This window comes from Lepeophtheirus salmonis, chromosome 8 (assembly GCF_016086655.4).
Source record: "Lepeophtheirus salmonis chromosome 8, UVic_Lsal_1.4, whole genome shotgun sequence".
NCBI classification, from domain to species: Eukaryota; Metazoa; Arthropoda; class Copepoda; order Siphonostomatoida; family Caligidae; genus Lepeophtheirus; species Lepeophtheirus salmonis.
Genome location: NC_052138.2, coordinates 14,425,945 through 14,451,384, shown reverse-complemented (window position 1 = coordinate 14,451,384; position 25,440 = coordinate 14,425,945). Strand labels below are relative to the sequence as shown.

The window sequence follows — 25,440 nt, the reverse complement described above, 5'->3', positions numbered from 1 at the left end:
TATTTATTTCAAAAGCTTTATAGTATAGCTAAAAATAATAGATAAACCTTATTTTATAACTTAAAAAGATTTGTCGTCAAAAACAAGTTCGGTTTTGATAATTTTTTTTCAGTTGAACTATTTATATCTGTTAGATTATTTAATAAATAGGCAATTTAAGATTGCGTAAAAATGTTTCGAAATTAAATATGATATAATTAAGTCGATTATTTGACTAATTGTAAGAAGTAATTAATATTTTAAAGGCATGAAGATATTCCCAAATTTAAATATGTATATGTTTAAATATTTTGTCAGATCCCGAAATCTCCAAAAATTGAGAAACCTTACAAGAATAATACTTATGGCCCATGAAAACAAAGGTAATTTTAAATGTGTTTCTCAAAATTGAGTATCTATTACATTTATACAAATATTTGTAAATTTCTATTAACAAATTATTCTTATTAACTCTTTGGGTGCTTCTCAAATGGGCCTTAAATTAGGCAAAATTCATTGTTACCATATAAAAATAAGAGAAATGGATATATTTTATTTGAAAAGGCCTTACCTGGACCAATATATGTCCCATAAATCAAATAAAAGTTCAAAATTATAGCTAGAATTCCTAATCTCATCCCGGAAATTATAATACACAGCCTATAAAAATTTAATTTTTTCTGAATATGTATGGTTTTATTGAGGAAAAAAATTCCCAAAAGTTTAAATTTTGTAAATAGTTGTAAATTTTTGAAAAAAAAATTATTTTTTTATTTTTTCACCCCCAAAAAAAAAAAAAAAAAAAAAACACACATCGATGTACATATAATCCTGCACAAGCCCCTGATAATTCATTTGAGTATGTCTTTGAAATATTGGGCTGTATATAAATAGAGATTTTCGCATTTTCTTAATTTTGTTCAAGATTTATTTCATGTTGATGCACCACAATTAATATTACTACTTTTTTTTTTAAATGTGTTGTTGTCTAGGACGAAGCAAAGTAATGATGCAATCATGTTTATCAAAGAGATGTAATAAGGATATATTATGAACATATTTTATGTTTTTATATGCACGTCCCTTTAAATTGAATTAAAATGCTTTTACGGCCCACATAATAAATCATCCTTACATACATACATAGAAGTAGGAGTTGAACATACCTAGTACCAACATAGAAGTGATGACATGATTCTATTATTTTCTTTTTTTGATTATTATTATTATTAAATAGAAAAAACGTCAGTTGGTTGACATTTTAATCTAAATATATTATTGGACATACATACCTACATGGATATTTTATATATGATTAGCATAATTGCGCTTATACGTCATATTAACATAATCATCACTGATGCATAAAACATGTCCTGTTGGGTGATGTAAAAATAAATTAAAGCGAAAATGAACGTGGTAAACCTCATAATTTGAAGAATTATTGTTTAGCTGTCATGGCAAGTGTTGTGTCGGTCCTAATATACCCCCTCCCTCCCCCAAGAAAAAAGGAATTTCTGCTTTTTACTATAATTTTTTTCGTCATTGGGGCAAATTATGAAGCGAAGCAAAAAAATTATTATTTAAAATTCTTATATTGATATAGAAGAGGACGTCATCTAGGAATGGAAATTGGTACTAAAGGAATACTTGCGGTCATTTTAACGTTGTTGTTTTTTTTTTTAAATAGCTTTGTCAAATAGTTTTTCGATGAGTTTCTTAATGACTCAGTCTTTTAAATTTGCCCAGTTTTGTTCCTATATTGTGAATATATTTTATAAGTATGTACATTGTATAATTAAAAAGTATTAATTGAGGAGTTTACAAAGGATTTTGTTGCTCTTTTATTGCAATACCTCCTTGGAATGGGATTGTTTTTTGTTTTTCATTTCAATATAAAACCATGAGATTATAACATTTGTCACTTCACGTCTCAACAGTAGAAAAAAAGTTTAAATACATAATCAATATAATTACAAATATATGGACATGATATATAAGAAACTAAGGCGTCCATTAATTGTATATGAGTTTTCGGGTCAAAGGACATGGGAAGAGGGAAGTTACGCCTCCCTCCTTGTTACTATGACTCATAAAGTAGTTACATTCATTTTTATTATCTAATAACTAAAAAAATTCCGTATTCCTTAAATATGTTTTGACTCCCAAGTTTTTTGCATATTTGAATAATATTAATACGTACTTAAAGCAGTTTTACAACATAAAAGATCAATCTTTTTGCGACTTTTTATAAGGGCAAGGATCAAATGAGGAATAATCTAGTAAAAGGATTGAAATGTGATATTATTATGTTCAAATATCTATAGCAAAGGCAATATACATGCATAATATTAAAGAGCGTACAAAATTAAATATGTCTCATTCGTTTGAAATGACGGACAAAAATTGTAGTCAATGTATTTAATAGGTAAAATCAAATTTATATATTCATAATGGTCTAAAGAATATATATTTCACAGACATATTTCAGTGTTTTACATTAAAGTATTGGATATATATATATATATATTGTACAAGTTTCAACCAAAAAATGACACTAATAATTTTAAATGAAGGATTTACAGTACTTGGTATAAGGATCATGCAATTATTGAATATTCCATGGAAGGTGTATATACTCATGATGTTTTTTTAACTATTTGAATACAAATCACTAAAATATAAGTATACTGTGGTACATTATAATTTTCAAATGTCCACAGATATATTACTCATAAATACTTAATAACCAAATAATTTAAATTAATAAAAATGAAATGATATTATCAAAGTATATATTTTTCTAATTAGAATGACTAATTTTGTAGTATTATATCGTGATACTGTATTTTAAGACAAAGAAATTGTAACTTTACAGACATAGCCACTTGTACACAACCTATGTTTACAAATAGTATGATTATTTTTTTTCTACCCAAGAAATACATTAATTAATAATTAATCAATCTTACAAATGTGAACCGTGAATTTTTTTTTTTTTTTTTTTTTCTCCAAATTGACTGTATTTGTATTTTTATACAAATTATCCTTTGACTGTATCACAAATTGCACTTGAAGTAGTCAAAAGGGTCACAATAAAACAATAAGAAATTGATATATTGCCCCCGATATGGATCCCTTCAAATAAAATATAAGTCTCTGAAATCAAATAAAGGTTCTGAACTATACCTTAAACTCTTGGGAATCTTAACTCATCCCAAAAATTTGAATACAAAGTTTATAATGGAAACTCAAATATGTCAATGAAATATTGACCTATTGATATAATTGAAGTAATAAAAAAAATGGGGTTTTCCTTTTTTGTTCAAGATTGTTTTAATGTTGACACACCAAGAATTCTTAATTCACTCAGTTTACAAATATTGATTTTATATATAATCCTTTATTATGACCATACATGTATTAATCAAGTGTAAATTACTTTTGTTTTTTAAATTAAATTTTGCAATTTTTTACAGAATTGATGTATTCTCAAAAAATATTGCTTCAACTATTAATGATTTATATTTTCTATTAAAAATTATTCAATTATTTAGAGCCAATGTAAGAAAAAAATAACAGACCAAAATGTACTGAAGAGTTCATTTTTTTCCTGTTTTTTTATTTTTCGCTGTTAGAATTGTTATTTAATTCCCAAATTTAATTTTCTACTACATAGAATAATATACCAAACTGAAGAGAACATTTTTGTGTACTCAAAAAAGACTTGGAATAGCCCTGAGGGTTTGTTGCGGAGTTATAATTGTAATTCCTTGTTGAACTAAGAGTAGAATTAAAGATCGACGTTGGAGTAATTATTCCCTGAGTCCTCATTTATTTACTTCTTCCCCTCGTCACAGCTGCTTGTAGCTGATTTAATCATGACAGTTGCTCTCCTTGCAAACATTCCTTAAATTTTCAAGGTTACTATGTTGATTTTCGGTGTTTTATTTTCTAACATGTTCAAACTGCTACCAATTTTCATCACTAATAATGAGGATAGATCCAGTTAGACAAGTTCCAATATATTCATCCCTAAAGAAAAATCATAGCACCGGCTATGAGTAGACAGCTAATGAATTGAAACTTTTCCTAAAGATAAATGTAAGATCTTGTAAAAGAGTCCCAAAAACGACTTGATATTTTTCAAACAAGATCATTAAGAAAAAACAAAAACCTTTTTTTCTGAAAAAACCGCCGTTCTATTAAAAATGAATCAAATTCTTTATAAAGAAAAGTTTTTAATATTTTTGGACAAATGAAAAGGACCATATTTTACCCACCCCAATTAAATCACCTTATATTAGAGTCATAAAATTTAAAAAAAATATTCAAACAAAAAAAAAGTATACCTCTGGCCCTGATAATAATCCACATGATTAGAAACCCTAAGTGTAATAGAACAAATCTAGATATTTATAATATATGCACTTAATTCTGTGTACCAGTAACGTTGCTATCCCTTTGATAGGGCTCAACATTCACGAAAGTGTATGAAGCCCCCCAAAAAATAATTAAAAGATCCTATATATATGAGTAATTATATTACAGGGTTGATCATTTTTGGGATTAAGCTCCAGCCCTTCAAATAATGAAAGTTAACATCGCCCTTGGTGTGAATATTATATATTAAGATTCCTGGCTATTTCAATGTAATCACGAAATTTGATTATTATTATTAAGTCCATAATCTACTGAAATAGGCCTATGTAATATTGGGGCATTTTATTGTAAAAAATAATTGGAATTTCGAATTGCCTATTTATTAATACATCATAAATACAGGGGTTATACGCCTATTGTGGTTTTTGGGAACAAGAAAAATCCGAGTTTCTGTTGGAAAATTAGTACTAAAACCCCGTAAAAAGGGAGAAATTATTTTTCAATGTCGACTTTTTACTTTTATCCTTTGTTTTTATTATGGTTAGGACAATAAAAACATTTTCTTCATCATAAATTATTTAAAATAATGTATGCCTGACCCGATACCTGTAAAATACTTGTAAAAATTTAATCTTAATCGGGTGTTTACTTGATTTTCATTCCGGTTATTTCAATACTGTAAAATTTAAATAATCGGAACTTTACCAATATTTATTCAGCAACCTCTTTAATTGCAAGTTTATATGTTATGTAACAACCAACAGTTTTAAGTCTAGTGATCAAATCAAACCATAATAGCACACAGTTCTATTATATGAAAATATAGGCATAGTATGAAGTAACTCATCAACAACTCAAAAAATATTTTTTACCTCAACATATAGTTTTTTTTATTATCTATTATTTTTATATAAATAAACACGATATGAGGGGAATGTACCGCACTTTACGGGGATTCGAAATAATTCCAAACACCCCGTGTTTGAAACCTCATTATGTGGAAACCTCCTTTACCTATTCAGTAACAAAGATTCATGATTTTTATTAAAATAAATTTGTGAGTTTAAAAATAGAATGATAAGTCTTACCCTTATTTTTATAAAAAGATGCTCTTGTGTGGGTAATTGGGGGGAAAAGTAGATAATTAAAAGGAGTGGTATAGGCCCTGAAGTCCTATATTAAACAAAAAGCCTTAATTTTTAAAGAAAATGTTCTCTTGTAAGGAATGAAAATTACCTTGTTCATACATACACGGAGAATCAATCAATTATTATTATTTTGCAAAAAGTACATACAAAAAACCAGTAACAACAAAAGTTATATGAACTTTAAATATAAATACACAACGTACTTTCATGTGCATAAATAACCTACTTTCATCGATTACATGTTTTGTATTAATCGATGGATTATTATGAATGTAACTGTAGGTATACACGAAACACGCTATTCCTAGAACGATTCAGTCGTTAATTGAGTGTATTATGTTACAGTGAGCCATTGCTTTTACAAACAGTTTTCTCATACTAATAAAGGGCTCGTAAATGAATAAGCATATCGCAAAATGGGATCCTTTGGCAAGGGAATAGTAATGTACATAGATATAAAAGTATCCGAGTGCTTGACTTCTTCATTCTTCTTCAACGCCCACATTATCCAAATACAGAGAGGGAATCTTTCTAAAGAAATTTCTGTAAGTACGCAGTGTATTTTATCTGTATGTAAGCATACCATAAATCATTCTGATAATATGGCTTATTTGAACATATGTATGTATTGTACAAGTAAACAGTATATATGTGCTTGGATATACGAGCTTCCGTAAGACCTCTCTCATAGATTGATTTCAGCATTATTTATTATACATATATATGTATGGAAAAAAAATGCAAGGGCTTAGAGTTTATTTGTTTCTATTTTTAGAAAAGGAACAAAAGTTATGAATAGGTACTAATGATATGCGGGTTGATTTTTAACCTACTGGTTATCCGCAGGTGGGTTTGTATATTTTTAAACTGCAGTTTCTACAAAAATGAGCTTACTTAGTACAGTGATTCTCAACAGGCGGGCGGGGTCAATTCCAGTGCATTTCTTACGACCTGCGAAAATTATTTAACTGCAATAATAAAATACTAATAAATGCTTATGATTTGGTATAATTAACCTTGATGGGGTTTTTATGAGAAGACCGACATGCAATTGTCCCAATTATTTATGGAGGGGTGAGTCAGTTGCTACCATTGATAGGTAAAATCATAGAGATAAAATACAAATAGTGCTTACGATGAGCAAAAGCAAAGGATTTTTTAAAGCCGAAAGTTAGTTAACCAAAACAATAGAAAATATAAAGTTATTTACACATCAATCACTCCAGTTCTTGAGTGGAATCATCCTTTACTTTTTTTTAAACAGAAGTGTTCCATAAAAAAAATATAATCACATGTAAAAAAGAGTGAGGATCGAACATAAAAATATTTGAAGCGCCCTCTATATTGCTAAGATACCTATTTATTGTTACTACAATTTAAACGTTTTGGTCAACTACGACAGCGTCAACTTCTTCTTCACATCTCGTAGATTAATGGGATGAAAAATAAACACACTTATGAGTATTTATATTAGATAATGAGGATTACGAAAACCAGTGTAGTCGCAATCTTTCAAAGGATTCACGAGCAAATTACAGTCATTAAATCTATGGATAAATAAAAATAATCAAACTTTAATTACTTTTATCATGTTTATATTATCTACTGTCAAAGAATAATTAAAGGCAGTATTTCATTAGCCGTGAATGGTCCATGAGAAGATTTCTTTATCTGATTCTAGCTAACACCCAAAAACTGTTGAGAGTCCCTTGACTTTTAATGAAATGTTTCTTACTCAACAAAAGTGTACCATTTCTTCAGGGCTAGAAACTCCAGTAAGTCCACCCATTCTCACGCTTCTATGCACCACATGTAATTTCAAACATATTTTTTCAAACATTGTCAAGGTAACGTTGGGGGGGGTATCATCATTAAATTTGATGTGAGAAACTTTCTTTTGATAGCCGACATTGAATGTAAGGGTTGAGGGTGCAGGCAAGGTCTCTCCTAGGATCTTTCTTTCGCGATGAATATTCTTTTGCAAATCTTCCGACTCATATCCGACACTAATATGTGTTAACTTTTTTTATGGAATATAAAGTATGGGCCCTTTCATTTTGCCATAACGAATAATTTTTTTCATATTTATTGAATTACTTTTTTTTTACAAAACAATGCTTACTTTAGTTTTTTAATTACCTTTCATAAAAAGGTCAAGCCTTTTTGGGGTTCTTTTTCTCGACTGTATCAATTTTTATTTTAATGACTTTTTCTTCCATATCTTTTGGAAATTTTATCTAGTCGTCATTGGATGAATAATCCAAACTTTGCGGCAGAGAATTTCGACTCTAATAGTCCATGAGAGTTGCATGTGGCACCAGCCCTGGCGGTAAATTCTTTTATGTATTTTATGAAAAGGTTTATAGGCAATTTCGTATGTAAAGTTCTAAATTTTAAATCTATTTTATTTGTTTGAAGGGCGATAAATGATTAAATATTAGGTTTATTTTCAATTTTCTATAATAATTAAATTAGATAAAATGTTGCGGACTGAATAGAGTCAGGTTACATAATTCAAAAGATGTGGTACTCACAATCTTTAAAAAACAAACAACCGATCATTTATAGTTACTAATAAAAGGTTATCCACAATGCAGAATAAATGCATCTCTTGGACTCTCTATAATTACAAAAATAACAGCTGATATAGCTTTGTATACTTATATGTACAATATAAGTATACCTATAATTAATGAACTCCTCTTCTCTGACTGGCACTCCTTCCTCAATATTAGACAGCAAAAGAACTCAAAACTCCTTCCCCATATTAATCATAATTTGTTTTTCCTCCTTTAGATAATTGAATGACATCTTCTCTCCTCTTAACACTTTCTTCAACAAATCCCCCTTCCAGGACTTCTCATCATCAAAATCCACAGTCATAATTAATCAAAATCCTCTGATCACCCAGTTCCAAATGAGGAATGTATTTAAAATCCTTTGTTAGTAATACCAAATGACGGGAAAGTGTGGTGATCTGAGAATCCCTGACGAGACAGAATCCAATTCAAGCTCGAATTGCTCCCTGGATTTGAGCCGAGTTGAAGTGAGTGATGAACTAAACGTGAATCGATGGTTAATGCGAATCATGAGATTAGGATCTTCATTCATATCCAGTTCACCAAATCATTATCAGCGGCGTAAATCTGCTGTTGAGTTGAGTGGAGTACGTGGGCATCCCAATGCCTTGACACATCGGAATAGACGGTTCTCGGACTCGATATCCAGTCCTCTTGGATTTCATCATGGGAATATCCAAGGCCAATACCATTCCTCATCTAGTCAAGCTGGCTCTACTCACAATAACAACTTGTCTAAATTCTACACAACGTCTTCGAGGAGTCGACGAGGTTGTTTGGAATTTGATATTTTTTTAGGGCTTTTAACTAAACATATTTGTGTGAAACGGGTTTAAATTGTAACATATATATTTAGTCAACCAAAAAGGGTGTGATTAAAGATCAATTCAATACATAAATTGAACGTATATCCACCTTATTTAAAAATCATGTCAGAAATCGCGACTTTTTATCAATTTGAAGGACTATGATTTATGATCAAAAGTTCTTTCAATGATCATGTGTTACTCATAAATCTTACTTTAGTATATTTTTATTCAAACACATCATGTTCTGTTAATCACTAATAACCCAGTGAAAATGAAAATTAATGATGAAATATTGTCAGATACCCGCATTTTTGTAATACAAATGTACATCAAATAATGTTTTACTTTGTCATTCAACTTTTTAACAAGCTATGTGTAGAAAAGTAAGTAATGTTGAGTTTAGTATCACGGCATTTTATGAAACTTAATTAATAACTGTATAATAAGCATGTACATGTGTCAATTACAAGTTGAAACAACATACAAATGTAATGATTATGGAAAAGGTTGTGTGACTCTTTTTATATAATGTTCCGTGATTTTATTTATTTATTTAAGTAATAAGCTTTTTAAATCCATATAGCTTTATAAATGGCTTCATTTTTTTAAATATATACATTTAGTTATTGTGATCATAATTAGCAACTTATTATTAATTTATTATATATTTAACAATACTTAATATGGTATTGAATCGTAATTAATAAGGATTAATATTTAACTTGTTGAGATTTCTTCACAGACGAAATTTTACGCCTCTCTAATTTTCCTAATTATTGTTTTTGTTTCTACTTTCAGGCTCAATGGAGCAAACTAATCTATTACGCATGCGAAATAGCAATCTGGGCCAATCTGCTCCTTCATTATCGGCTAGTCTGGTAAGTCATTATCTTATTAAATACTTTTCATCCGCCCCAATAACCAAATATAACCGCTCCGTTCTGACTTTATAATTTAATATTTGTCTTTGTTATAATGCGTAGGTACACAGAAAAAGTTCTTCTTTTCAGAGAGTTTGGCTTATATACATAATATGTTATGTAGAGCAACATCGATAGAAGGAACCTTTCCCCCTATTTCTGAGTATCCACATACTTATAATAGCTAGAAGAAGGAGAGGTTTCGTGTTAGTTTTTCTCCCCCCCCCTTTCTTCACTGTAGCAGCTTCTCAGCTCGGTTCTCCACCATTCCCCCTTCCTTTTCAGTTCTCTTTTTTCTTCTCATTGCTCTTTTTTATTTTTGACGACTTTCATCGTTGTTTTCGGTTTCATTTCAACATGACTGACAGTACTCTGTTTCTCTATGTGTTAATAGTCTGACTATTCCTTGTCGCGTAGAAGAAAAGAAGATATATATACATATATACTCCTTGACCATCATTAAAAAAAACAAAAAAGTTGGAACATTTTCTGTATAGGGTAAGACACTCTCATTGAAAAGTACACATCACTGTTTTAATAATATGAAAACTCTCCTCAGGGAAAGTCAGATTCGAGCTGTCAATAGTCATTATTAATTAATCTATAACAATCTTCTTTTTATACCTATAGACTATAAATAGAGTGAGTTTTTTTTTTTACCCATGGCATGTGTTTAACCTAAGGACAGTAGCAAATGACTAACTCCTTCTTTTGTTCTTCCTCATTTGATTGGAATGGAAAAATATAAATAAAAGATATTAAATAAATGCCATTAAATAAGCCAATAATTTCGGTTAGGAGTGTTGTTTTACTGACTCAGGTCTATTTGTGAGGGGGGATATGCGTTCTATAGGTATTAGTTAATTATCTGATTCTAAAAGAGGTAGAGTACCTTTTTTGATGAGTTTCAAGTTTTGATTTTTTTTTTTTTTAATAATATACAATCATATACAAACTAATTTTTTATGTTCCTCACGATCCAGTATAGTATTTATAATTAAGTTTTGTTTGAAAAGCTCTGGATATCAAATTGCAAAATACATATAATAAAATATATTATATGTATTTGAATACAAAAATAATAATATAAATTGGAATGGATATCTTTGCCTTGATGTTTTGGAGAGAATAGCAATTAAATTACTCTTTTCTTCCGTATTCCTAGTAGTAATTCTCTAGCTGTCTTTATCTGCAATTTCAAATCAATTCAAATCTCGCAACCTCTTAGATTCATCTTCCTATTATTTTAATATTGAACCAATTTTTTTTTTTTTTTTTTTGCATAAGCTTAATATACCTAAGCACATTGCTTATTCACCTCATCTATTTGGTAGAAGGGGGATCATAGATTCCCAGGTACATAATCGTAGGAATGAGACAAGACGCCTCCATAATAACGCGAATATGTCCAGTTATAGGTCAAAAGTTGAACTGCTACGTTTTACTTACAATGCAAGCCCCTTGAGCGACGTAATTTTCATCTCCAATGTTTTAAACTACTCACGCATAGATAACAGAGAATATTGTTTTTGCTGTATATGTGCTAAAGGTTTGTTCTTCAAATCTTAAACACAAATAAGTACTTTATACTTTATTAACTGTGCTGATTTATTTAAAGAAACAGTCCCAACTTAGTAATGTATTTAAATAAATTTCTACAATAATTTATTTTGTTAATATGTTGTTCACTTTTTCGTTGTCACGAAACCTCCGTCTCTCTCTTCTTTTTGTTTTTATTTAATGGACTTTTGTTTTAAACCACAATGTGTTTAAATTTTTATGAGGATGTTAAAGATGTGACAATGTACCTACTTAATGCAATGAACTATTGTCTATTCCGTGTCAACCAATGTAATTTAAAGGAGTTAAATATAAAATAAATTTGCATTTAAATCAATATGAATTTTTTCATGTTTTAGTAGATATGGTCTATGACAAAAAATATGTACGCGCTTTACTTAAGTTATTTATGACACCAAAGGACCTAAGCAAGTCGAAACATATTTTATATTTATGGATAATAGCTTCTAGAATATGATCATCTAAATACACATGAAATATCAATCTTGGTTTGTACGTGATTTCATATTATGTCTTTTTGCCAGAAGGAAATCAATTTTAGTAAAAGGATGATATGCCATTTATCGCGTTATACACAAAATAAATACATAGAATCCAAAAATAAATGACAAAACATTAGCGATTAAATATTTACAATTTTAGAAGAAGAAACGTGTTGTGCATTTCAACATAAAAACAACATTGAACCAATATCATGTAAAGGAGAAAATCCCTATATATATATTTTTAATTTCAAATATACATATTTGAGTCATTTATAGGCTTTTTATGCAAATTACTGGGATGAAATAAGATACCCAAGAATTGTAACTATATTTTAAAACATTTATTTAACTCAAAAGACTCATATTTTCTCCGATATGACCCCTTTCAAATAAAATTCTTCAATCTCCTTTTCTTTAATGGGAAATTTGCCATTTTTAAATGCAATTTGCGACACACCCAAAGGTTTAATATGAATACCAATATAATCCATAATCAATTTTAAAGAAAATTATTCTAGCTTGCTTTTGTGTTGAGTTGAAGGGCCACCACATGCAGTCTTCATAAAAGTATGAATCATAATATTAGAAAAGGTTGAGTGATTAAATATGTAGGCGACTCACATCAATAATCTTGCAGTTTTTAATTGTAATAATTATTAATCAACACACACTTTGAGTGGATAATTCTGGAGTTCACATAACACCTCTGCTGGTGTATGTAGAAACTGATTTCATAGTATATTTTTCGTGCTAGAGGGAAATCAATTTTGTTAAGAGGATGATTTTACAAAAAAAACAAAAAACATATATATATATACACCTCTGTGCATAGGTACATTTACAACCATAGGAAAATTGATGGATATCGATGTTTTCACTTACTTTTGGCTCAGTGTTCTTTTTTAGTAGTTGTTATTTTTTTGTTATGGAATCTTATAGAGAGAATGACTCATCACCAATTTTTCTTTCTTTTTCTCTCTGACTTCTCCCTTTTTTTATATCCCTTTAAACACATTACGTATTTTAGTCACATATAAACTCCGATGAGTACCATGGACGGTACAAGTATAAAGATATTATAAGCCACATACATATTTAGTCTGTATAAATACAATATTGAGACAGGGCATTCCCTCTATTACAACGAATAAGGAAGTAATAAAAATATCCGTCTTGGTTTCGGTATCATCCATCTCTAAATGGGTGATATTGTCCATGTAAATCACAGAAAGTGGGTCGGTTTCCTTCTCTTATCAGTTACAAGAGTAGTGCACTGCCCTCATATCTTTGGATGTCATTTTTGTAATGAAAAAACTACCTTTTAAAATTAGTACAGGAAAAAAGTGGTTTTTTGTGTTTTTTCTTCTTTTTGGTTGATTAGTGAATTGCTCGCAGGGGTGTAAATTGTTTTTAAAATGCCTCTTAAAATAAATATATATGAATTTAATTATCATAATAATATTTTCCCTCCACTAAACTATCTCAATTGTAGCAGGTTTAGTCCTTTAAAGCAATAATTCATTTTCTCCTCCATAATTCGTATAACAGGTGGGTGATATTAACAAGAGTCTTAATTCAGTATTACTATATGCTTTGCTCCCGCCTTCTCCTTGCACTTTTTTTTTTCTCTCTCTCTACAAAAATTACATCCTCACGTCATTACCTATAATACGAAAATAAATAGTTGGAAAGGCACAAAATTGATAGTTGATAGCCGACCAATTCTTCCCAACTTTGGAATTATTATTCAACAGTTATAGATAGTTTATTTTTTTGTGCTTGAGAAGAGCTCATATTAACTCGACCCATCAACTTTCAGGCCACTATTTAGGAGAAAAGAAGCAGAAAAGCCCAGAGCTAACAACAAAATACACTATAAGTCTTGTGTTAAAGATGTATCATCATAATATATGAAATATTTTAAACTTCGTATGACGTCATTGTAACAATTGTCAGAATTCGGAAACACAGCGAACGTCGATCCTCAACAATTCATCTATAAAATCGCTCAAATTATAAATGTGTCCTAGCTAAGCCGGATAAAAGGACCCTGATTAGTTCCTTCCAACAAATAATTGAGTGTCTTAAGGGTCTTTCCTTGTATCTTGTAGAGTTACAAAAGTTCGCTCCTTTGAGTTTTCCCTCTTCCTTTTTCTCGTTCGTTAATTTTCGAAGTAACTACATTTCATGAGCCTTTGTTCGGTACATTGAATGTTATGTTTACGTATGTATATAATTTTTATATACATATCTATGTATCTCTGTACTGATTTTCTCTTTTTCGCTCTCTTCCATGATCGTTAAAATGAAATTAAAAGTTAGTATGTATGTACATAATAAATTGTATGGATTCAACATGAAATAATGAACATGAAATCAAAGAAGACCTATAACTATAAAAATGGCTAGAAATTCAACTCCCCCCATCACACACTTAAAGTGTGTGTGTAATAGGTGATGTAAAAAGTTCTGATCGTTTTTTGCTTTATTATGAAAATAAAATTAACTGGTAGGATTATCCGATGTAGATGGTTACAAACGGTTTTCTAGCAAATCATTTAGTTCCTGGGCAATAGAACAAGTGATCACATGGCTGTCCAATTCGATGATTTCCATTATTTTATCCACATCTTCGACGTCGATATTACCAGAGCGGAATTATTGGAACCCCCGCTTTACTGTTGCATCCGATATTGTATTTGGTACATAAAGAGCACATTTTTCTTAGCCGCCTGCTCCGCCTTTTCACCTTGGTTGTACTGATACTGAAGAATGTATCGAATTTTCTCTTTCTTTTTTTACTTCCGTTTTGGAACGCTGTATCTCACAAATGACTGTAAATGAACTTTTTCAAAATTGTATGCTTAACCTTTAAGCATAGTTTAAGCTTCTTTTGATTCAATGTTTTAATCGTGAGATAATGCTCACTAAAGGAATATAGCGAAGAACACTTAGAACTTTTTACTTAACCTAATATGCATATTATATAATAACCAAAAGTGTTGGATCTAACTCTCAAAAAATTTTAATTCCGTCGAGTTCGTATTACGACTATATACCAAAACTCAAATACTCAACTTCCTTACTTCTTTTTTAAATCAGTTCTAGTATGAAGGACCGACAGTCTTAAGGACCGTTCCCAAGGACTAATAGGATCTGTCCTAAGACTGGATAGAATAAATAACGAATTACAGAGTACTACAAAAAAGCATATCAGTGCAATACTCTGATTCAAGATTGTACTTCTTACCACTTGAGCCACGTTGTCAAGGAATGGTTTTAATTACTCTTGGATTCGATTCACAATGTTTGAGTTTTTTGAAAATTTCCACATAATATGTCATGGTTATAAATCGTAACCCTTTTTAGTTTGTAAAAAGAAAACAAGAGACGGAAAATGAACATGGTAACCCTGACAATTTGAAGTATGTTTAGATGAGAGCAGCTTTTAGTTGTTTCATTTATTTGAATGTGAAAAGAAGGAAATAAAGACAAGTCCTACTCCGTATCAAGTAAGGATATAGGCTGGAATTACTCCGTTTTCAATATTCCATTCCACTTGGATTAGTCTTTCAAGGACTTACACTTATAACCCTTCCGAGTTACTCTCCGTCATTAATGTGATCATACACTCAGGGTACACTTCATACATAGTCGTCATCAAAACAGAAAGGGCTTAGGATTCACAATTATAATCATGTGGTTGTTTCTCCTCTTTATAAAAAAGGAGGCTCTGTAGTAGATTTTACTGTCTTGTTTAATTCCTTGATGGTAATTTGAGTTTAAGTAAAGTTGACTTTTCCCAAAAAGGGTTTTAGGATACTTGTAGTTATTTTCAGAAAATTGTGAGGTTTAGTAAAGTCAAATCGAAGACTACATAGTGCATAATATCCTATATAAATAGTGTGTTTTCTTATAATACATAAATATCTTGTAACATCTAAGACAGAGAGTATAATAATAATAATATGCAAATGTAATTCGTCAAAGGGGGATAAACTCAAATTTGAATAAATTTCTATTTTATTTCGGTAGATAGGGGAAAATAATGAAATAATATCTAAGTTCTTCTTTGTATGTAGATAAGTTTTATTAAAAGTTCAAAGATGGAAGTGAGTTTTCTTTCAAAACTAGGGGAATTGAGTTTTTTCGTCTTCTTCTTCCCTTCTTTTTAACTTTTTCTTTTCTTTTTAGAAAATACAAGAACTTTTGATCCTTCATTTTGTTTATAAATTCTATAGGGTAGAGAAGAAAAGGAGTGAAAAGTATGACTTCCTGATTTGCAAAAGTTTGTAGAAGTAACCCCCGTCTCAAAAATTAGAAATGTATTTATTTATGTACACGGATTTGTGACCTTCTCAAGGTGAATTTGAAATGTTTTATGTACATACAAGTGCACAGAATGATATATGTATTTACATTGTAAGACAGAACAATGTCCATCTACTAGTGTTGACTTTCGGTATGAAAATCCTAGTCTGAGAGACTTAATTCGGTCGTTTATGGAAGTTTGATCTAGATCGGTACAAAAATAACGGATCTGGCAGGACATTACCTCACTTATTAAAAATAATCATTATATTTTGTTGTCTGCTGTCGATTTTTCTGCTTCTTTTCTCCATAAATCCGTTTTCTTTCTTTTTTTTTTTTGTACACTTTTGGATTTACAATCCATACCTTAAAAAACCTTTGAAACACGGGGAATTGATCTTATTTTATGAAAAAAAATCAATTTATGAGAGAGAAAAAAAATATTGTCCTCCAGAGCACAGGAATCTGGTCTGGCCAGAATAAAACATAGCTTTTAGTATGTAACTCAGAATTCTGAACAACTTTTATTTTATGCATAAAGTATGTATTTGTCTCTGTTTGTGAAATAAATACCCTGGTTATCTGTTTTTATTTGCGGACGGACATACAAAAATACACGTACTCTAATATTATTATATTATATTAGATTAGTCATTTTATTATTTCTATGAATAATTTTGACTACCATATAGAAATATAAAATATAGTATGTATATCTACGCTTTTAATAAATTATTACGAAGCAATATTATATATAGTATCGAATAAAGTACTATGAAGGGATTTAAATATTAATAGAACTAATGATAGTCTGGGATCATTTAAGAGTTGGTGTGAATGAATTATTTGGCTGACTAGCAGATGATTTCGACCCTTTTTTCTGTTTCTTTTCGGAGAAAAGGTTCCGTGATACAATAACGGCGTCTTATTTCATAGAATACACGCAACCTAATGTAATCGTTTATCTGTTTATCATGTAATTTTATACTTCTTATTTTTGGGGTTTCTTTTTTACCCAGTTTCCTAACTGTGTTTTAAAAGGGATGTTCGTGAACAGAGTGTAAAGTGCTTTTTCTAGAAGGATTTGTATTTATTTATGTCCACTAATAATCATAGCAGTACGATTATTTGGGAGAAATTGTATTTAATAGGTAACTAAATAATACATCAAACATTATGTCTCCTAAAAAATGTTGTCACTTTCTGTTTATTATTTTGAGATCTGTGTCATCAGTCAATACCGGATATGTTGTATTGGTTGAGACTTGGGAGTTACATACCTACATATATAATTAGAATAATAATGATGATTGAATAATTACACCCCACGCAACCCACACGCACTCAAAATGTGAAGAATCTATTTAAAAGGATATTTGGTTCCGAAGCCGCCTCTAGTTCAAATATGTATTCAATCTAAGAGTTAGGACCGATGAGATAATTTATGATAAGATTTGTTTGTTTTGTTTTGTGCAAAAATTCCTGAGTGATTTATTGACTATCTACTACCTATTAGCATGGTGGTCTGAAAAGTTTCCGACCTCAATATAATGATGGCAGCACTCGTAAATAAAAGCTATTCACATAAATCTACCATCTGTTGTTGACAGTTACTCACCAAAGGTTGAACCATTTTGGACGCTCAGTTGTTGTGGCGTAACCATCGTTTGAGTTGAGTTGATGTGAGTGTTTTTCTGAAAATGGACAATATTATTTTTTTGAAAATGTAACCTTTTAATAGATTTAAAGACAGACATATAACGGCGTATTATGTTAAAATTCGACGCGTCTAAGTTAATCCAACTCGGAGTAATTGAGCCAAAAACAAAAAGAGTTCCGGGAACAATTATTCCGCAGAGAATAACGCTGAGACCTACTATTTGGACGGACTACAGAGTTGGGAGCATCAACGGGAGAAGTGTGTAGATGTATAAGGAGACCATGTTGAAAAATAATAATTCAGAAAAGATGTCTTGTATCTTTGTTATGTAGAAAACTCGTATTTATCTACGGTGTGATTAAAGGGGTCAAATTTTTGGACCGTATATTCATTATCAACTCTCCTACCACACCCTTCCTCCCAATCATGGCACCTCATGGATCAATTGATGTCAATTTTTGAATGGGAGTCTATCTGATCCGATTAGGGGTTTTTGTAGGTAGATAAATAATATGTAACAATACTCATACAATAGTAGATGCAAAATATCCCCATAAACTATGCTCCTCAATAGGGCACTTTGTGATTATTATTATTATTATTATAAATATTCTAATGCAGGTATTTAATGCACAAAATAGAATATTATCTAAATACAAATGATGTTATAAGTATCATTATTTATGTTCACGGAAATCAATACTTACTTTGGAGAGTAGGTACATAAAGTTGAGTAGAGTTGTTCATAAACATGCATTGGCTCTGATTTCAATTGATAGGGAGGAAGAAGCATACAGAAAAATAGGTATCAGGTAACGATGACTCCTTACCAGTCCTGCTAATTGTTAATTGCATTTTGAGCATTTAAAATAAAACCAAAAATCAACATTATAACCCTTACCAATTAAAGAATGTTGGAGTATATAATAGAAAAATAATTAAAAAAGGACATAGTCAAGAATTACTCAGATATCGATCCTCAATTCTACTCTGAGTCTAGCAAGGACTTATAAAGTTTGGTCCTTGATGACGTCACTCAACTGTATTTTTTTCTTTTTTTTTTATTAAGTCCAAGCCCTGACAGTCTCAAGGACCCGTCCTAAGAAATGACTGGACCAAATAAAAAGGACTGGAACCTCATTAGCTGTATGTTTGTAATTATGCAGTGAACAAATGATTTTTGTTCAATATTGTTTTTATGTTGACGATCCACATTTTTATTGAGTATTTATTTCAATTTTGCTTCGGTTATATCCATTTCATGTAGTATTTAGAGTAGTATTATAATTTATTTTACATTGAATACCCGTCAAAAGAGGGATGTCCTGCTGACGAATATATTTTTTGTTCATATATTTGTTAATGGCCCTCTCTTTTTTTATTCTATGTTATCAGAATTAAGTCTTAAAAAAATATCCAAATATGTGTTGCGGTTGTTGTTTTTTGTTTTTTTGCTGTATGTTGTGAAAAAAAGCAATTACACATTCAAGAAAAATATGTAAGATATGAAGAAACAGACAGGCATTGGCTTACAACATTAATTACGTCATTTGCATTTCCCCTTTTTCTATGTATGTATGATTGTAACCAAGGACTAGAAATGTAAATGGGAAATCCAAGATGGCTTTGCTATAAAGGATTTTAGTCTGTTCCAAATGAACACGTGTATTTATGATTCCTATTCGTTTTACTCCAATTTCTGAACATACAATGCTTAGTTATTTACAGTTGGCTTGAACAGCTATATGAACCGTTGTACTATAAATTATGACAACTACCCAATCTATTTTAATAAAGCAAAGTTTATCTGTATTTATGTTTGTTTGAACTACAGTGACAGTCATTTTTGAGTGTATTTTTGGACTGTGTAGATAGTGACTGTCTGATGTACAAGAATAGCCTCTAGAGCGCTCTCTATCCATTCAAAACTTTAACCACTAAGAGGAAGTCGAATTTCTGTCGAAAAATTCAAATTACTCCGTGGCATCAATGTCTTGTGATATAAATTTTGCTTTGCGCTTGGATTTTTCACATTTTATAATGCTTTCAGTCATAACTATCGTTTAAAATCCAGTGGAGTTTTACTGCAATACTAGAACCAGTCGTGTTGGACGTTCAATAGTTCCTATAGAGTAAAAAACAATATGAAATCTCACAGGCGTTTTGGTCAACTCATATTTTATAGAACTCTATACTGTTTAAAATTCGAGTTGGAGACTCATTTTTAACAACGAGTGTGTGTAGCTTAAGCTGTATTAAAAAAGAAAAGAAGTACACTATATAAAATAATAAAAGTGACTTCAATATTAAATTTAGCAAAGAGTGTGGTTAGTTAAAACTCAGCCATGCAGCGCTCTAGTGACTAAAGTACTCCCTGACTCATCGCGTCATATATATATATATTTAAAAAACATCAAACTGTTATTATTATTCTTTTATTCTTGAGGAGAGAGCATCAAATTATTGGGTAACTAAGTGTGAGTGTGCACTTGATAGACGGAGAGTAACCCAGAGAATTTGTGGGGGGAGTTATCGTCTATACTTATAAAGCAAGGTTTTTAATTAAACTAAAAAGAGCAAAAAAATTAAAGAAGAAATGAATCAATTATTAAATAATGAACACTTAATTATTACTATTTGTTGCAAATAATGATATATTTTGGGCGAGTTCTAATAATCAGAGACTTGGTGGGTTTAGTAAATTCGAGTTTATTCGAATTAGAAAAACACTCGAACCCTTTATTTTTTTACATACTAAATTAATCTTTATCCATTTGTGGATGAGAGTCACGTCTGTGACTTGTTGATCCTGCTCGTAGTCCAAGTATACGTCTGTTTTTATTTCGTTCTATGAAGGGTTAATTTGAACCAGTTATTTTTCAACATCTTGCTAATGATATACATTAGGTATATACATGTGAATATACAGGTTCCTTCCCGATCAGTTAGAATCACACAAGAAAATGTTTTTGTTCTTTTTATTGTATGAGTGCCTCTTCGCCAAATATCAAATTAATAAGTATGTATGCTTTTTTTAAACGACATCTGTTTGCTAAATAATAGGGATGTGATTGGCTACTAATTGTTATAATATGAAATTATCTGAACCAACAGACAAGTTGGCTATGAATGCAGAAGACATTTGACTGGATATTCATTATTGTGTTTTGTTTTTGTGGCATTTTGAACATTTTCATATGGCAAATCCATATGCCCATTAATAATACCCTTGACTTGCACCTCTTTCAAAAAACAAAAACTCCTGGATTTTGAATATTCTTTCTCTTAATATATGCAAGGTTAAACTACGTGGTTCCTATTTGATGTATTTAAAGTTGTATTTTTGCCAGGGATTTGAGCAAATTACACCAAGAAAAAGGAAGCTTTATTTTTTTAAATGCATCATTAATGTATTTAAAAATTCATTATGAATCCGTTTCATTAGGAAAATATACCTATGAATGCATTAGTGTTGAGAGCAAGGTCTGTGGACTCGCGGGTTTGCTATGATTTTTTTTAGGACAGGGACTCCTTTAAATATAGATCGAGTCCTTGTTTCTGGTTTGTATTATTTATAAAAGCTTAGCAAGCTCATCAGTCCGTCCTTTTTTAAAGATAGTGTTGAACGATGCAATCATGAAGGTCAAAAATGAACCTCGCTCCGACAAAGATACTTCCATGTATACCTCGTGAATTCGGGCTAATGTTATCGTCACAAGTGAGGGTCGAACGATTGTTCTCCGCTATTAAATTCATTTTAAGTGACCAGAGGGCATCAATGAATGAGGATCTTCTAAATGCAATCATTTTCTTAAGAGCAAACTGTAATACGTAAATATTCTTGGTTTGTCTTTTGTAATATTTGTAAATATGCATAATTGAAACGAAAATGTTTAGTTTTGAAGATAACTTTTACCTTCCGTTTTTTATGCAAATCAAAACTATATTATTTAAATGTATATTACTCACCTACTTTGGTATGTGGACCCCTTTGCAGAGTATTGAGTGTTTGTGGTTGCGTTCATCAAGATTGAATGACAGATTGCAATATACGTCTATCCAAGTGTGTAGGTTGACAAATTAGGGACTTGGACTTGAAATTCCTATTAGAATTGATCTTGCAGTTCAAGTTGGACTCGGACTCGCCCTAAAGTTTCAGTGAGTTCACATTTCTGGTGGACACTCGGTCCAAGACTGATTTATTGTTGGTACTGTCTTAAATAATTGACCGAAAGTTAATCGTTTTAAAATCGTGAACCAATTTTTCCGTCCCAATCCATGGACCGATTTTCTTACTTACTCTGACTTATGAGTTGTACAAATATGACTTATGCAACAGATTTAAAGACATCATTTTAACTAATTTCACAGTTTTGTAACACACATGACGTCATCAACTATTCATCTATAGTGTCGGCCTAGAACAAATTTTTATTTGAGGCCGATCCAGACCAAACTTCTTTAAATGAGCGAACTAGAAAATTATAATAATCTCAGACCGGTCCAGGATGTTCAAACCAACCACAACACTACTATGTATGTATGTAGCCTACTCCTTTGAGGGGCATCAGGGTATACTCCTCTCTTCCCTTGTTGTTGTATCCTTGAGATCTCCCTCTTCCATACTCATTAATGATTTTTACGTATGTATATTATAAATAGGTAGAAGATGTACAATATATTATTTATTTTTTGAAAGATTCGTTAAATTGATGTGATGTTTTGAAGAAAAATAAAATATATACCTACCATAAAAATACATAAATAAACTCCTATATTATTAAGAGACATTGGTTATGGTCAAAAGTTATTCAAATATGGATGCAACCAGTGGGTTTTCTTGTTTGTTTTTATTCCTTTGGATTGGTTCTTTTTCTTTTCCAATTGAGTCATGCATTTGTACAAATGCAATTCCAAGAAATAAGCCCATACCCTATTTCATTGTCTTGGTCTCCAACTCCTCCAAAGAGAAATCGCATGGCAAGGTTTTATAGGACGTAACTCTTGATATTTTCACTTGAACAATGTGTATATACATGGGGTTCCGCAGGATTATATTTTCTTTCTTCATTTTTTGTGGAAAATGTTTGAAAAATTAAATATTTCTGAAAAAAAAATTTAAAAATCTAGAGGTGTTTATAAAAAATTATGATTTTGGGAAAACATTTCAAAAATCAAGTTTCAAATATTAAATTTTTCGAAAAAAAAATTCAAAAATTGATAGTTATTGAAAAAAAAAATTCAATTATTATAATTTTCGGAGAAAAATTTGAAGAATCCATGGATGTTCTAAAAGAATTAGATTTTTGGGGGAAAAAATCCAGAGCTGTGCAGAAAAAACGGATTTTTTTGGAACAAAATTTATAAAATTAAGTTTCAAATGCTAAATTTTTCAAGAGAAAAATTTCAAAAATCCACTAAATTTTCCTGCAAAAAATTTGAATATTTATTAAATTTTAAATTTTTTTGAAAAAACAATTTCCTACTAAGAATCAAAAATTCCTTAAATTTGTTTGGGGGGAGGGGGCTACAGCACCTCCATCTCCCCCCTGCGGACGCTCCTGATACATAAACGGGGAAATTCTTCAGAGAGTTGTTTCATGGTTCGTGGGGAATCATTGATCCCATCTGTGGCCTCTCCTCCATCATTTGGAATTATCTTCTTTACGCCCAAGACTATATATTGTTTCAATTACCTTTGCATATCGTTGATTCTAGGGTTGTGGTTTTTTTGTTGTATTTTTCCCATTCCTCATTAATTAATTTATTTTTAATTACATCATCAGATATGACAACATTGGAATATGAATATAATTAAGTTACCACCCATTTGTAAGTTTTTCCCAATGGAACACGTTTTTATCAGCACGATCATTTTGAGGCTCTCATATCACACGAAATCCTTCAATTATCATCAGGGGCGTTCATAGGGGGTGGGCTGGAGAGGAAAGTTTTTTATTTTCTTAAAAAAAAGTCATTCGGGCAAATTATACAGAAAAGCAAAACATTTAATATTTTAAATTTTGTTCCAATAATTTTTTTTTTAACATACAGCTATGAATTTTTCAAATTTTTTTCCAAAAAATTTAATATTTAAAATTTTATTTAATTTTTTTGTGAAAAACTGTGGATTTTTGAATTTTTCCCCTAAAAATAATTTAATTCCAAAGACCAAGCTGTCCCCCCGAAAAAAAAAAAAATCAACATCATCATCATATATATACTCTTGTTTAAGTTACAACTATAGAGACGACCTCCCTCTTTGTAGAGTATATTTCCCCTCAAAAGAATATAGATTTATCTTACCTACGTGTATTGTATCACGCAAACTTTACTTAGTAAATAAATAGAAAAAAGGCCCAAAAACAGGAGGAAGTTAGCCAATTCTCCCCAATCATGGAACTATTCTTGAATGATTGTTAAGAACTGGATGCAGCTTAACAAGGATTAATTCGTATTCAACCAATCCACGTACAGAACACTGATAAAGAGCAAAGAAGCAGAAACGTTGACAGCTGACTAAAAATACTTGGTATATTTTAGTGTTGGCAAAGGTCATGCCGTGAGATAGATCCACCTTAGAGGATGTATAAATCATGAATTTTTCATTCTACATTTGTTGTTTTAAATTTATAAAGGTTCTACCTATCTACGTTTAAATTTTAAAAAAATATCTAGGACCTTGAAAAATTTAACGTAAAAAAATAAGGTCATTTCTTCCTTCTTTTTTTATAACAAAAATCAAAAAATATATTAATATATATCATAAGCTTTGTTAAGCTAAATGAATGTTTTTCAATGATGTATTATACTTGCCTTTAACTGCTTTGGTATAGATAATTAAATATTCATCAAAAGGATAATTACTTCATCTTCAAGGCCTCAGAGCTGGATTGACTTACAGATCCCTAATTTCATTTCTGCGCTGGTCTACTGTTAATAATACCACATACTAAAATTTGAGTCAATCCCTTTTCTCCTGAAAATTGATATCATCATACATTTATAAATCATTGGACTCACTTTGATATGTGTTACCCAACCTTTCAAACTCTCATAAAGTGGTCGTATGAGCTAGGTATATACATACATTCACTTTTGTATCTTTGTATATATATTTTTTTTGTAGTGTATCTCATTACATATTATTACTCCAAACCCTAAGGGCTTCAATGAGAGGTAGAGGGGACTATGTATTTGCCTTTCTTCTCGTTATTAATACATAATATTATGGACACTAACTGTCAATTAAACCGAGGCCTTTATTTACCTCAATTTCTAGTAGATATCCTTCTCTCCCTCTGTTGCTTATACGTATAAGTGTAAATTGTTTTGAATGCCAAAGCCTTGAGGATTGCATTTACTTACGAAGCTTGCATATGTGCATGTGTGAAGAAAGAACCGACCTGTTAATGAGAAGGCTCCTCTCTACATATATATGTGTGTATGTATTTATCTACTTAAGATAAATATACTTTATCACCAAGGTTCTTAAATATGTCATTAATTAGTATCTGTACTAAAATAGTCATTTTCTTCAGATATTTCCTAATTCAATTTGATATTATGTAGGTACATAATAGAA

General features: G+C 30.5%; 1 protein-coding gene across 1 annotated transcript in view; it reads left to right on the top strand.

Annotated features, from left to right (window-relative positions):
* Positions 1–25,440, top strand: part of dop (microtubule-associated serine/threonine (MAST) protein kinase dop) — a 398,456-nt gene that overhangs the window by 315,670 nt on the left and 57,346 nt on the right. The window contains 1 exon segment of the mRNA XM_071890282.1: positions 9,697–9,776. Within this exon segment, the coding sequence (XP_071746383.1) occupies positions 9,697–9,776 (80 nt within the window).